General features: G+C 42.8%; 1 protein-coding gene across 14 annotated transcripts in view; it reads left to right on the forward strand.

Moving 5' to 3' along the window:
- EPS15L1 (epidermal growth factor receptor pathway substrate 15 like 1) overlaps nt 1–15986 on the forward strand; it is a 51495-nt gene that overhangs the window by 14215 nt on the left and 21294 nt on the right. For 10 of the 14 annotated variants that reach the window (XM_087894703.1, XM_087894726.1, XM_034437545.3 and 7 more), the window contains exons 12-19: nt 1461–1546; nt 3157–3229; nt 5489–5650; nt 6033–6230; nt 8004–8168; nt 11057–11168; nt 11423–11473; nt 12486–12622. In XM_087894703.1, the coding sequence (XP_087750829.1) occupies nt 1461–1546; nt 3157–3229; nt 5489–5650; nt 6033–6230; nt 8004–8168; nt 11057–11168; nt 11423–11473; nt 12486–12622 (984 nt within the window). Of the gene's footprint in view, nt 1–784; nt 848–1460; nt 1547–3156; nt 3230–5488; nt 5651–6032; nt 6231–8003; nt 8169–11056; nt 11169–11422; nt 11474–12485; nt 12623–15986 lie in introns of all 14 variants that reach the window. The other 4 variants (XM_034437543.3, XM_087894749.1, XM_087894745.1 and 1 more) reach the window with 1 other exon arrangement.

Consider the following 15986-nt stretch of genomic DNA (forward strand, 5'->3'; position numbering starts at 1 on the left):
AACCTTCAAATGGGAAAAATTGGAAAATATAGGGTAGCAATTATTAAGCCATGAATGGCTTAATTTACAGAATGCCCAGGCACCTGTAGGAGTAAAATTTAGAAAAGTTGTGGCCACTTCAGGACCTCCATAACTTCCGACTATACTACCCAGAAACATGTAGACTGTGTGGTGGAAAGGAAGATGGGAGGGGTGTATTCCCATCCTCTTTTCCACCTCCCTTTGGACCCTGTGCTCAATCAGCTGGCAGCAAGCCTCGATGAGCGGGCAGACATTGGTTGCTTTGGAACCGAGGCCTATATTTGTAATGTTTTAATGGCTGGGTCCATTGAGGGAAGGATGAGTGACTCAGATTCAATTTTCCTTGTGGTCTGATGCTCTATTTGTTTCCCACGCCCTCAGCAAAGTGGCAGGGAGTTCTCCAGATCAGCTGAGGAGGAGGAGGAGGAGGCAGTGGCAGTTTCATGAGGCTCTCCTGAGGGGAAGAGAAATAGCACAAGCCTATATTACATACAGAAAGAAGAATGGGTTGCCTAGTATGCATAGAATGATGTCCGAAGGCCAGCATCAGATTTCAACAGTTGAAAAGCTGGCTCTCGCGATCTACTGTCTCTAAATCACTGTGGCCCAGATGCAGTGAAGCCACCCTCTTGCTTGTCCCTGCTCCTGTTCTCTTGTTTCCTCCTCTTGTCTCTGGTTCTGTGGAAGACTGCAAGTCCTCTTGTTTCACTGACTTCTCCCAGAATTGCCTGAGCTCCTGCCCCTCTGTCCTTTTTTCCTCTAGACTCTCTCAGGCTACTTGGCCTCTGTAGGAACTGAGATCTCGACACTCACAGAAATGCGTCGTGTGAGTAAACGGGGCACTCTGAAGAACGCAGCCCCTCCCCATCAAACCTCAGGTGGCATTTGCTTTGTCCATGCAAAACACCTTTTTTTCCCACCTAAGCAGTTTTGTGGAGCTTCCCTACATGATGCAGAGGACAGGGTGGGGGGTTAGGGGTGGTGGCTGATGAGAAAGAAGGAGTTCTGCTATTCCTGAGTCATCTTAGAATGATTCCTAATAGCAGCTCAAAACGGATAAAAGTGGATCTTGATTCAGACGTGTTTTCATTTGCCAGCATCCATTGTGTGAAGGGTTTTTTTTTTTTCTCTTTTCTCTACTGTTTCATCCTTGTCTTGTCAGGCCTTTTTTTTTTTTTTGCTATTTCTGCTGCTTGAAATTTTGGTTTTCTGCAAGGTGGTTCACCAGCTGGGTTTTTTTTTTCGTAATTTAAGAGTTGCTATATCCCATTCCACATGCCAGAGGCTGGAGTTGTGTATTTGTAGAATGGGAATGGGAATGCAAGAGACCTGCCCTATGCTTGAATGAAAAGTACTAAATGTCCAAAATGAACAGGCTCGTGAATCTGGGTGTGACATGGGATTTGGCTGCTTCAATGGGAATATTTACTTTCTAACAGGACAGCTCAAGTTCTGTTGGATCAGGGGAATTCACTGGCGTGAAAGAACTGGATGATATCAGCCAAGAGATTGCACAGCTACAAAGGTAAGCTAATATGTGGATGAGAGAGCGGTCTCTTAAACAATCTCATGAGTTGCAAAGTTTGTTTTCATATAATCTATCGTGTAGCAGTTTTAATGTGTGTGTGTGATATAGCCTGTAAATTAATAGTTGTATGCGATACTTTGTAATTGACAGCCTCACAAGGTGGATCAGACCAGGAAATCAACTCCACAGAAAAGCTAAAACTACTTTTTTTGAGTTGGGCTATAATAATTGGAATCTTGCAGGTCTGATTGTGCTGAAGCTTCTTTCCCTTCTTATACTCCAGTGAAGCAGGGAGGCATCTTCCTGAGCCATTTCCAAATGGTTTTTTTTCCCCATGTTCAGTAAAAAAAAAAATCCAGAAAATCCAATATTTTGATTAAGCCCCTCCTGTCTAGACAATAGTGCCTGCATATCTCCAAGGCCTCTTCCTTACTCTCTAGAATAGCCTCGTTGTTGACCTTTTCTTCTATAGAATACTGAGTCTGACTATGTTTTAAAAATCAACTAAAATCTATAAACAATATAAAACTGCCATTAATCCAACTGCAAAGTACAGGTAGACCTCAATACCCTGATAATAAGCCCAATTGGGCTTTTGAGCACATGGCAATAAGGCCAAGCGCTTATTTCAGGGTTCAAAAAAATATAAGACAGGGTCTTATTTTCGGGGAAACACAGTAAGTGAGTTTTGCCCCATTTTATAATGCCTTATTTTTAGCTATAGAAAATAGCCTTTTCTGAGAATTCTTTCCATTCCTAAGAATGAATTTGTGCTTTGGCAAGCTGAGATTCTTTAGGTGTTATAGAAAACAAGTTTTACATTTTACATTGCTAGAAATGCTCATGGTAATATAATAAAATAATAGCAATATAACTAGAATCACAACTTCCTCTTTGAAACTTGTTTGGAAAGGTGGTGCTTTGTTGTCATGATTCAAGGACCCAAATTACCGGTAGTTGCAACATGTAACTAAAGTCAGTGTTAATTATACATTTGTGAGAGTGTGATTTTCTAATTAGAACTAAAGCATCCATGATATCATTTTTTCATGGTTGCAATATTCAGATTTAGATGAAAGAATTTTCACCTGGGTTATTTAATGCATATTTCAATTTGTGATTTTTTTTTCTTCCAGTCAGTCAGCATTACAAGCTCATATAGCAATAGCACTTAGACTTATATACCGCTTCACAGTGCTTTACAGCCCTCTCTTAAGCGGTTTAGAATCAGCATATTGCCCCAGCAATCTGGATCCTCATTTTTCCAACCTTGGAAGACAGAAGGCTGAATCAACCTTGAGCTGCAGCCTGTGATTTTTTTTTTTTTTTTTAAATTTGATTTATATGCCGCCCTTCTCCGGAGACTCAGGGCGGCTTACAATGCGCTAAGCAATAGCCTTCATACTTTTTGTATATTTATACAAAGTCATCTTATTGCCCCCACAACTGGGTCCTTAATTTACCTACCTTAGAAAGGATGAAAGGCTGAGTCAACCTTGAGCCTTGGAGAGATTCGAACCTGTAGTAATTGGGGATCCCTGGGATAGATGAAGAAAATTGGATAGGTATGCCATGATTTTTTAATTTTTATTTTGCTTACACTGTAGAGAGAAATATTCTCTGGAGCAAGACATCCGAGAAAGAGAAGGAGCTATCCGGCAGAAAACCAATGAAGTTCAGGTAATGCTATGAATGGCTGTGTCTGTCTGTCTGTCCGTCCATATGTCTGTCTGTCTCTTTGTTCTTATCAGAACCACAGTTCAAAAGTTATAAGACGAATTAAATCCTCTACCCCCCAAAAAAATCATTTTCTTCAAAGAAAGACAGTTTTTTCTCCAAGGGCTTGGGGATGGATTAAAAGGGGTTTTCCCTCCTTTCTCTCTTCTCCCTTATGTGTTTTTCAGAAAAAAAGGAAGAATATAAGATTGTATTTGTTTACTAATCCTTACTCTAGAATCCAACTAGTTACCCTGATATCTATCAGAACACAAACATCAAGTAGCATTCCCTAGATTTAAGGGAGGACTCTAAATAATCCCAAATGCCTTACTTGTCTTTTCTCCCATCATGTAGGTGACTGCAATATTTTAGCACTGGCCATAGAAAAGATTTTTTAGGAATAGGTAAGGAATAAGCCCTGATATCCTGGCATGCAATCTCTTTTTTTAAAGTTCTTTCAGTGATCCAATTCAAGCATGACTCCCAAAATGTTAAATGACAGGCTTTGACCCTTAGGCTTTATAACACATGTGGAAGAGGGAATTTTTGTTTGTTTGTTTAAACACATTTATGTATTAAATTATCTTCCCAAAGACAAACTAGCTAGACAGATTTGTTCCATAAGACAAGCACTATGACAGAGAAGGCACATTTTCTGAGGCCTACCAGGTGACACACTTTTCCTTAATCAAAGCTAAAGTAGGGCCATTTTGTCAGGTTTGGTGGAATAGGCTGAAACTGTGAAGCGTAAGCGCTACCGCAGGTAACGGGCTTCTCCTGCCATTTAGGGTTTTAAAGATAATAGGCAGCACTTGACTTGCACTCAGTAGCCCAGTGGGATACAGTGCAGTTCAGGTAGCAGCAATATGAGTGGTTAGAGTGCAGTACTGCAGGCTACTTCTGCTGACTGCCGTCTGCCTGCAGTTTGGCAGATCAAATCTCACCAGGCTCAAGGTTGACTCAGCCTTCCATCCTTCCAAGGTGGTAAAATGAGGATCCAAATTGTTGGGGGCAATATGCTGACTCTCTAAACCACTTAGTGAGAGCTGTAAAGCATTGTAAAGCGGTATATAATTCTAAGTGCTATTGTTATTGTGTGGACGCATCATGGTGTACCCAATACTGAACATGACATTGCATTTTGGACCAGGCGAAGCTTCTGAATGTTTTTCAAGGGTAGCCCCATGTAGAGCATGTTACAATAGTCCAATCAGGAGTGACTAAGATATGAGAGGCATGAGCAGTGCCTCCTGGTCTAGGAATGGCTGTAACTGGCAAACCAGATGTAACTGTACAAAGGTCCTCATGCCACAGCCACCACTTGCTTCTTGAGTAGAAACCACAAGTCCAGGAGAACCGCCAGATGGCACACCAGCTCTGCCTGAAAGAGTGTTGCCACATCCAGAATTAATTATGGAAAATCACTACATACAAGAGACCCTAAGCCTACAGCCACTCAGTTTTACCAGGGTTGAACAAAAGACGGTTCTTCCCCATCCAGACTTTACAGCCTCCAAGCACCGAGAAAGAACATCAGTACCATCATTTGGACATCCTAAGGAAGAAATGCATAATTGAGTTTTATAGCATGCTGATGATACTTAAATCCGTGCCCCCCAACATGGATTGGAACCTACTGTACCTCTGAACAAAGAGAAAACCTATCAAAGAACTGTCTGCTCCACTCACAGCCTCCTCAGCCTGTCTAAAGGGATTTCCTGATCAATGGCATTGAAAGCTACTGAAAGATCAAGGAGATACTCTGCCCACATCGCAGGCCTGCGGGAGGTCACTTACACACGCAATCAGTGCTTTCCTGATGCTAATCTCATCTTGAAACTCAACTGCAACAGAGCCACATAATTTGTTTCCTCCAGGGCCCTTCAGTGTTTCAGCCTTACTACTTTCTCAACAATTTTCCCCAATCTTTCCTCATTGGTGTCTGATACAAGTTTTCAAGTCCTTCAGCCCTTTTTATTCTTTCGGGAGGCAGAAATAATTCTTAGCTTTGATCTGTTGTTTTTTTCCGCGCCCCTGATAAATATTCAAGTCTGTGACCTTTGGAACCAGGATGACAAAATGCTATGATAACTGCTCTAGTTTATTTTGTTGGTGTGTCTTTAGTATCTTCCGTGTTAGATAAATATATTTGTTTACTATCTTTTGTGTTAGATATATGTTTACATCTTCATAGAGCTGTGTTTAACAAACATTCTCCAGGAGCTGCAAAATGATTTAGATCGGGAAACCAGCAGCTTGCAAGAACTGGAGGCTCAAAAGCAGGATGCTCAAGATCGCCTGGATGAGATGGATCAACAAAAGGCAAAGCTGAAAGATATGTTAAATGATGTAAGGCAAAAGTGCCAGGAGGAGTCACAAGTGGTGAGTGTGAAAGATGCTGGCTGAATGGGATGAAATCCACTTTCAATTCTTTTTATTCCCTAGAATGTAAAATATTTCTTCAAAGAATGAGAGAAAAGTTCAAAGAACTTACTGAATATAACTCTTAAGTTGAGTCATATGAGGGTACCGTTTTCAAAGAGTTCGACCAAAGTTTATACATAAATCTGCACGAATAAATTTATGGCATAGAAATTTATCAACTATTTTCTCATCTCTCCTGACTAAACCAACCCTCCATATGTAGTGGTGGTCTGAGTTGGGTATAAGATGCTGAGATGGGAAGTAGCAGGTGGTTTTCAACTTCACACTAATTTTTAAAAACCTTTCCTGCTACCAAATCTGAGTTGAATCTTTGTTTTAGATCACATCATTAAAAATGCAGATTCAGTCCCAGGAATCAGATCTAAAGTCCCAAGAAGATGACATCAGTAGAGCAAAAACTGAGTTGAATCGGCTTCAGCAGGAAGAGACCCAGTTGGAGCAGAGCATCCAGGCTGGGAAAGTACAACTGGAAACAATAATCAAATCTTTAAAATCCACTCAGGAAGAAATTAACCAGGTAGTGTGAGCATTTCTGATAATAGATTCTTGTCTTCCCCATTTTTGGCTCAAAGGCTGACTTTAGCCAATCAAATCAGTTTTGTAGGTTCAGGATGCTAGAACTTACCATGCTGACATTGTTATTCTCTCCTTTGAGGAGATGTACCTAATTCTATCATTCATTAGAGATTTTTCATTTCTGAAAGCCAAAGTTTCTTTCCACTTGGGTTTTTAGGTTGGTTTGTTTGGCGGGTTTTTTTGGAAAAGGAAACAGTCCCTTATCTCCCTGCTTTGGTTTTAATTGCAGTTGTTTTTCAACCTAACACCAGATTTAAGTGGAAATTAAGAAAAATATACTCCGGGTTTTATACTAAAAACTGTTCTAAATATTTTCACTAATACTGAAACCTTTCCTGATGTTAGTTTTTAAAAATCGTAGTATGAGATCAGAGTGCAAAAAAAGTATATGCTTCAGCCTTATTTTTAAAGGCATTCAGAGGAGGCAGTCCTCAATTCATGACCACAATTGGGATCAGAATTTCCATTGCTAAACAAGGCAGTGAGAAGCTCCCAGTTTTCAAACTTTTTTTGTTAACGGTTGTTAAGCTAATCATTATACTTGTTAAGTGCTGCAACCATCATAAATACATGCGGTTTTGTCCAAATTTTGATCACGTGACTATGGGGATTCTGCTATGGTTAGAAGTACGAGAACTGGTCACAAGTCACTTTTTTCAGTGACATTGTAACTTCACACGGTCATTAAATGAGTGGTGATGAGTTGAGATATACAGGTCAAAGTGGTCTAAAATTTGCACCTCTTACCTTTTAAGATGATAAGAAAATCTACTGTATGTAAAAGTAAATAGAACTTGGTACCGTGTTTCCCCGAAAATAAGGCCCAGTCTTATTTTCTTTTCGCCCCCAAAATAAGCACCAGGTCTTATTTTGGGGGGATGTCTTAGCCACTTACCCTGCATGACCACTGCAGTCATGCCTCCCATGCCCCGACACCTGTCGTACCGCTGTCTGACTTCTGCTGCCGCTCGCAGTCCGACGCCACGTGACTCATCGTGCCAGCGCCGCCACTCGCAGCAGGAGGCTGCATGGTGTGTTGTGCTGTTGCACATGTGAGTGGCAGCACCAGTGCAATGTGCCATGTGCCATATGGCCACAAACGGCCGCAAGCAGCTGCAGAAAAAGTCGGGCAGCGGCGCAACAGGTGTCAGGATGTAGGAGGCCTGGCTGCGGCGGTCCTAAGTAAGAGGGTTTGGGGCACATGGGGCAGTTCCACATAAACATACCACACCCTATCTTGATTTTTTTATGCCTGCGCCTTGCCCCACTTTGTATAACCAGATGGTGGGCAGGGCTTAACTAGGGCTTATTTTGGGGATAGGGCTTATATTAGGCACAGGTGTGAAAATTGGACCAGGGCTTATTTTTAGGGTCATATTTACAGGGAAACAGAGTGGTAGAACTATTTATTCAGGGAGGGTGTGGATTCCCCTTTACTTGGTACATTCAAGCAGAGGTCATCGGTTCAGAATGCTTTAATCTGCCCTGGGTGCCAGGGTTCCAAGTAACAGACGCAATGCAAACAAAACTCCAAGAGTCCTGTCAACCCTGAAGCCATTTTGGAGCATCTTCAGGGCTGCCAGTGGGTTTGGACAAGTGTCCTAAATGGCTCCTTCCAGTTTCTGTTCTATTACTTTAGGCCTGTAGGTGGGAAGATGAAAGCTTTTTAATCAGTGGACTCTTTCTAACCTTGGCTCAATCCTTCCTCTTACAGGCAAGGAGTAAATTATCTCGGCTTCAAGAGACCCTTCAGGAAGCCAACCAGAGCATTGAACAGTACAACGAAGCTTTAAATGGACTTCACAGTGGCAGCATGACTAACCTGGCAGATCTGAATGAGGGAAACATCCAAAAAGACCGGGGCGGGTTTGGGACTTTGGTGAGAAATTGTGTAGAATAGATGGAGTGCATGTGTGCATAGCCCCATGTATGGAGGAACGTGTTGGAGAGAAGGGAAAAATGCGTGGAAAAGAATGAGAGTAGTTGAAAAATTTACAACAGTGGCGAATATCTGTAGCTTGGGTGTAGGATGAGGGCAAAGGTTCATTCTCTGAGTTTGTGGGTTGGTTTCCGAATGTTTTGTTATCAGGCTAGGTAACAACTTCAGTGCAGTTTAGGGGATGATGTCAGTGCCAATGTTCTTCAGAACAAGCTCAGAGAATGAACCGTCACTATAGCAGAAAAGATCATACTCTTGCTATGTTTGGCTTTGATGCCACCCATTTCTACTCCGTGCTCCATTCTCAGTTGGTGTTTTTCAACATCTTTTTCATCCTAAGTTACTGATTGTAATGAAACCTCCTTTGAATTTAAGTTGTTTCCTGGTGATTCCATGGACAGTCCAATCTTGTTTTCTTGGTAACCCTATGGAAACGATTTGCCATTGTTTAGGGATATTTTTTGAGCAGCTCACAAGCCCCAAATTTCCTACTGATCTCCATCCAAGTATTACTAGCCAGTTCTGACTCGGCTGAGCTTCATTGATATCAGTCCAGATCAGCAAATACCTTGAGGATTAGCCGACAACGGGAGCTGGCAATGTTTCGGAAGCTGGTGGGGTGTGCTTTTATTTTTAAAAACATTCATCCTCTGAGGGCTAAATGATATGCAGCTGATAGCATGAGGATGGCCTTAGAGAAATGAGGAGAAACTGAAATGAATAATTTGCGCTTTATTCTAATTTAGAAACTAGATATAATGCTGCCAAATATTCTGCATTTGCTACAGATTGTAGTAGATTTCATGGAAATGCTCTAGGGCAGTGATGGCTAACCTTTTTGCCATCGCGTGCCAGGAGAGGGGGGGCGGGGGAGGGTCACGTGCCCACGCGCATGCGTGCGCAACCCCCTCCCCCCCCCGCTCCTGGCACATGATGGCCTGGTAGGCCCGTTTTTCTTTCTTACCTGGTTCCAGATCCTCTCTGTGTATCTGGGAAGGGCAAAAACAGCCTTTCCCACTCCCTTGGAGGCCCTACGGAGGCTGAAAGGGCCCATTTCCCAACTCTCGGTGGGACAGGAAGTGACGTTTTTTGCTGTCCCCAGCCTCCAGAACCTCTCTAAAAGTCTCTAGGAGCCTCTCTAGGAGTCTGTAGGAGCCTCTCTAGGAGTCTGAAAGCTGGGGACAGGAAAAAACATTATTCCTTTCCCACTGGGAGTCGGGAAATGGGCCCTTTCAGCCTCCGTAGGGCCTCCAAGGGAATGGGAAAGGCTGTTTTCGCCCTTCCCAGATACACAGAGAGGATCTGGAGCCAGGTAAGAAAGAAAAACGGGCCTTCCCCATCCCGCCCCCAGGCCCTCCAGAGGCAGGAAACAGCCTGTTTCCCTACTTCTGGTGGGCCCAGAAGGCCCGAAAATCAGCTGGCCGGCACGCGCATGCACCCAGAGCTGAGCTGGCGTGCCCACTAATATGGCTCCGCGTGCCACCTGTGGCACGCGTGCCATAGGTTCGCCATCCCGGCTCTAGGAAGTACAGATTGCGTGATACTGATAATGGGTTGCCCATCTCTGCGATAATAAAATTCTTGATTTTAAAAAAGAAACCCTCTTTTGTTGGATAGCTTGTCCTATCTTACCCATTTGGATTGCAGCTCTTTATGTTGCCCAAATATCAGGATTGTGAAGTCCAGTCCTAGCAGCTGGATTTCAGATGAGCTGCAAGGAGATGTCCATTGGATTATGTTAAAAAAGGACTTTTATGTCCATTATTGAAGATTTTAATAAGAGTCTACTAATAGTTAATAAGGGTCCAGCCACATTATCTTTGGAAGTTCATTTTTTAATTTAAATTCTAAAAGCTGCAAAAAATGGTTAGAAAAACAAAATCTAATGGCTGTCACCTAGCACTTCAGCCCCACAAAAACATGACTTCATGTTTTGGTGTCCAATAAATACAATTTCAGTATACAAGATAAAATACTATCTAGAACTGTAATGGCAAACCTATGGCACGCATGCCACAGGTGGCACGCAGAGCCATCTCTGGGGGCACACAAGCCGTTGCCCTAGATCAGCTCCACTGCATGTGCACGTGCGCCTCCTGCTGGCCAGCTGATTTTCGGGCCTCTATTGTGCATGCAGGAGGTGCGCACGCATGCCCATGCCACCCCTCTCCTCCCAGGAGTCTCCACGCAGCCCGTTTTGGATGCCAGGTAAGTACAGGGCTCGTGCGGAGGCTCTGGGAAGACAAAAAACAGGCCTACCAGAAGTCTGGAAATGAGCCGTTTCTGGCCTCCGGAGGGCCGGGGGAGACCATTTTTGCCCTCATGGAGGCTCCAGGAAAGCCTCCGGAGCCTGTGGAGGGCGAAAAACGGGCCTACCAGAAGTCCGGAAACAGGCTGTTTCCGGCCTGCCGAGGCTTCAGGGAGGCCTGCTAGGCCCAAAACGGGGCACTGGGGGGGGGGGGGTTTGCATGCACCTTTGCAGGTGGCGGGGCAGCGCGGGGGGATTGCACGTACATGCGCAGGGGGTCGGGTCATGGGGGGGCATTGCATTATGGGTGTGGGCAATCACACACGTGCTATCGCGCGCACACGTGCTTTTGGCACCCGAGGAAAAAAAGGTTCGCCATCTGGTCTAGAACAAGGGCTATTAAACAAGTTAAAATTAGGGATAAAGAAGCAGTTGATTAAACTGAGCTAACCTTGAAACTATTAAAGAATATCATATTAAGGGATGTTTTCTTGGCCATCTTGATCGAGAGGTCCCTTGAGGCTCGCACCTTTGCCTGCTGGCTATCTGACCTTCGTAATCACTTTATGTTTGATTCCAGGATGATCCATTCAAGAACAAAGCCCTACTTTTCAGCAATAATGCCCAGGAGTTGCAGACGGACCCTTTTCAAACTGAAGATCCCTTCAAAGGAGCAGATCCCTTCAAAGGCAGTAAGTTTCCATAGCACAGGGGGCTGTTTGGCACTTTAAACACGGCCCAGACAAAGAAGACAGCAGCAGCAGCCAATTGTTACAGTCTTCCTTGAATCTGCAAGTGAATCTCATTATCAGGATATTTCAGAAGCAAAGCAAAAACTTTTCTCTTGATGAAGAAATACACTTCAAAGTTTGTTTTCTACTTCCTGTTTTACCTTAGTGTTGATTTCTATAGCTTTTAATTTCTGTTTTCTTTCTTCTTCATACAGGCGATCCTTTTCAGAATGATCCTTTTGCTGAACAGCCTCCTGCAGCAGCTGGTAAGACGAACATTTTAAAAGTTCATATTATTTATTTATTTATTTATTACTTTAAAAGTTAAGAGTTTCTGTCTCTGGATGCGAGGTGTCTAGACAGTAATATATTTGTAACAAAAGCCGGTAAGGGAAACCATTTAATCTAATATGAATTATAGTTAGTAGGTTCATGCATGGTGATTAAAACTAGCCGTAATACATTCTAACAAAGCAAAGCATCCCATAGTTACAATAGTAGCAGGTAACCAGGAGAAGAGCCTTTTCTTCCATGGTTCCTGTCCTTTGGAACATTGTGGGGCCCCTCCCCCCCCCTGAAATCCACACTTACCCTTTAGGCCTTCAAAACTGACATTGCTCTTCCAGTTAGCCTGAGGGCACATTCTGGAAGTGGTTAATGCATGGGTGTCAAACCCACAGCATCACATTGCTGTCATGTGACGTTTCGCGATGTTTTTCCCCTTCATGGAGCTGGGGTGGGTGTGGCCTGTGTGTGACACATCCGGCCCTCGGGCCGCCAGTTTGACACCCCTAGGTTAATGGATTAAGACAAGACCCCAACTCTCCCCTCCCATATCTTGCTCCCTTCCTCCCCATCTCTGTCATTTTAAATTCATCTAATGTTACTGTCTATTGCTTTAATGTTTTAATGTTTTTATTAGTTTCTGATTATTGTAAGCCCCCTGTCTCACCACCAAGTGAGATGGACAAGCATATAAATTGAATATATAAATAGTTAACACTAAAATGGCTATTAAATTTGTAGAGTCATAAAGTTGGAAAAGGCAACGTAGTCCAATTCCTTCTTCAGAGATTTAAATTAAAGTATTCCAGATAGACAGTCCTCGGTCCCCTGAACACATCTAAGTGAAGGGAACCCCTCTACTTCTTTGGATAGTGGGTTTTGCTGTTCCTGTACTTAGAAATGCTTTTCTGACATTCAGTTAAAATCAGCCTTCCTGTACTTGATTTGTCTTAATTTCCTGTTAATCTTCTACCTTTAACTGTCTTACATCAGATCCATTTGGAGGTGATCCATTTAAAGAAAGTGACCCATTCCGGACATCTGTGCCTGAGGATTTCTTTAAAAAGACTGAAAAAAGTGATCCGTTCACTTCAGACCCTTTCTTGCAAAATTCCACACTGCCCTCTAAAGTAAGGAGGCTTGGCTTATTCTAATTAAGTTATTCTTTAGACTTTTGCCCCACTGTAGTTGAATGGTCAACAACAAAGCAAGATTAATATAGCCCACAAATGTATAGCTAAAATTCTAGAATAAGAAAGCATTAAGTTAAAGCTAAAAGTTATTCATATGAAAATCAAGATCACGGGAAGTGAATGTACCATTCTGTGCTGCACATGTCAGATCACACCTGAAATTCAGTGTCCAGTTTTGGTCACCACAATACAAAAGAATGCTGAGGAACTGGAAACAGCATGTCATGACCCATGACGTAGATAACTCTAACTGTAAAGAAGCTGCTTCAGCTGAACCGGTGAAATGTCAGCCTCAGGAGACATCAAGTGAGGAATCTTCTGAAGCTGATCAAACACAGAGAAGCATCAGTACAGCTGCAGCTGTCAGATGATGCAGTGTGGCTTCAAAGCACCAGGACTCTGCAAGGGGAGAGAGAAAGAGAGAGAGAGAGAGAGCAAAGATGCTCAGTGAGGCTTCTTGCCAACAAGGGAGTGCTTGCCTTAATTAAATACAGCTGGCTGAAGCCTTAATTTAAGAGGCAGCTGTGACCCACATTTCCTTGTTGTAAGCAACTATCAGATCTTCTGTGTCTGACATGCCATTGCCTCCTGATTGTATGAGAAATCTGAAAAACTGATTCTCAAACCAGCTGACAAATCATGTTTGGCTCTCCTGACTTTGGATTGGATCTTGAGTAGCCTTCTGTGTGCTTCTTCGGAAAGTGAAAACTACTCAGGACCAGCCTTGTAATATCTAGAGACTGTTTGATTTATACTCCTTTGCTTGTCTGCCACTTGTTTTCTTAGTCTGGAGTAAATTGCTTACTGTCTCTTAGCAACTGTGCGTGTTTGAAATCTGAAACGGGACTGAATACGGACAAGAGTGACAAAGATGATGAGAAGCTTGGAAGATAAATTCTGTGAAAAGCAGTTAAAGGAACTTGATATATTTAGCCTAAAGAAGGGTAGGCTAAGGAGAGTTGGGATACCGGATTACTGATGCAAGAAGAGCTGTCACAGGGGAGGGAGTGTGGGTTTATTCTCAGAGCACATGAGGATAAAATAAAAAGCAATTTTTGGAAACTTTACAGAGGAGTTAGCTTTACAGAGCTAACTCTGCTATCTTTACAAAGGAGTTAGGAATTAAATAAGGAGGAATTTCCTGACTGTGAGAGATATTAAACGGCAGAACAACTTGCTTCCTAAAGTTGTGGATGTTCTATCACTGGAGCTTTTCAAGAAAAGATTGGACAACCATTAGTCTGGATGATATAAGGATTCCTGTACTAGGCAGCGTTGTTGGACTAAAAGACCTCTGGGGTCCATTCCAGTCCTGTGATTCTACCAGATAAAAACTTATCAAAGGAACATAATGCCAACATAATATCAGTAGCCACAAAGCATAAAGATGTCATCATCCCAGCCTCCATAACCAATCGGGAAGAGGTTCCATTTTCCAGAAAGTAATTTGATGCTGTAGCTGTTTTGATGATTTAGGATCTGTGGTGAAATCTAAAATTTGTTACTACCGGTTCTGTGGGCGTGGCTTGGGCGGGTAATGTGACTGGGTAGGTGTGGCCTTTCTTTTTTTTACTTTTAAAACCATTTTTTCTACAACCTCTTCGGCGAAGAGGTTGTTAAAAAATGCATTCAAAAGGCTCTGACGATCCCAGCTGAGTTGCCTGATCGGCAGAGGCTTTTTTTCTTTTAAATGTCTCTGCCAATCAGGCAACTCAGCTGGGATCATCAGAGGCTTTTTTTTTTTTTACTTTTAAAAGCATTTTTTTGGCCAAAGAGGTTGTAGAAAAAATGCTTTTAAAAGTAAAAAAAAAAAAGCCTCTGATGAATATGCGGCTCAGCTGGGCATGGGGGGGTGGGGCAGGGATTTTTGCTACCGGTTCTCCAAACCGCCTGCCTCCATCGCTACCGGATCGGGTGATCCGGTCCAAACCGGGAGCATTTCACCCGTTTAGGATCATTTATTATTCCACCCCTCAGACTAATAGTCCTCTAAGAATAACTAGCAAAATGGCAACGGATCCAGCAAAATTGCCACAATGTGTTATAAAATCACAAAGATCTGAGAACTTGGGGTAAATGGTCTTTGACTGGAACCAGCATATAAGGTCAAACAAGCCTCTTGAGTGAAAGCATTTCAGAAATCCATCCAGCGCTCATTTTTGGTGATCAGAGCAACTCTTGAGACAGCCATTATTGCAGCAGAATGAAAGGTGGTATTTAAGGTTTGGAGCTCTGGAGTGTCTCCATAGATGGTCAGCACTTAAGTGTTCCTCTGTGCAAACATTCTGGAGAAACAGACCTGTCTTAGAAGTCTTCCAGAGTCAAGAAAAGGATGCGGCCAAGTTTTTTTGCCCAGTTCTACCTGCTGTGCCAGTTGCAGCTCTACCCTGGAGTATCTTATTACATTAACATCTGCATACATCTGGACTGCTGTAGTATATTCATATGGACTGCCTTTGAAGATCCTCGAAAACTGCAACTCATTCAGAATGAGATGGTTCATACTTTGTCCTGTCCGGCACTTGGTGCTTTGCTCATGTGATGTCAATTCTGCAGATGCGGTGCTGGTTGCCATTAGGTTTCCATGGGCATTTGAATGTGCTGGTTTTATCTTATAAAACCTGTTATGGCTTGTCCCTGGATATCTTCAGGACTGACTCCACCACTGGATTCAGTTTACCTGAGACATCTTTCCCAGGAGAAACTGTGGGTCATGCCCTATACTGGGGAATGAGGGGGCAGAACTCAAAGGCATTGCTTTTCTGTGATGGCCATGGTCCCCTGGAATGGCTTCCCCAGAGACAAGATTGACTCCAATGGAAATAACTTCTGGGAACTTGTGAAACTGAGTTATTGTGGACAGCCAGGAGGCAACTTGTAATACTCTTTGGGTTATATGATTTTTTAAAAAAAATGAATTGGATGCTTGTTTTATTTCATAATTGTGAACTGCCAAGAATCTTGAGATGTGATAGAATATAAATAAAATGTGATACAGGTAGTCCTCATTTATCGATACTCATCAGCGATGGAAATTATGATGGCATTAAACGAGGGGTACTTACCATTGGGCCCTTTAGGTGTCCCCATGGTCACTGTGATTCGGTCACTTGGCAACAGGCTCCCAATTACAGCATTGTAGGCTCTCGTGGTCACATGATCATCATTTATAACCTTCACTACTAGTTTCTGACAAGCAAATATCAATGGGGAAGCTGTCTCAAGTGATCCCGTGACCTTGTGCTTTACAATAGCAGAGAATTGGTTTAATAAAGGCAATTAGAACTGCTGGAACTGCCTT

The sequence above is a fragment of the Pantherophis guttatus genome, chromosome 1 (genome assembly GCF_059756535.1).
Source record: "Pantherophis guttatus breed Tessera chromosome 1, ASM5975653v1, whole genome shotgun sequence".
NCBI lineage: Eukaryota > Metazoa > Chordata > Lepidosauria > Squamata > Colubridae > Pantherophis > Pantherophis guttatus.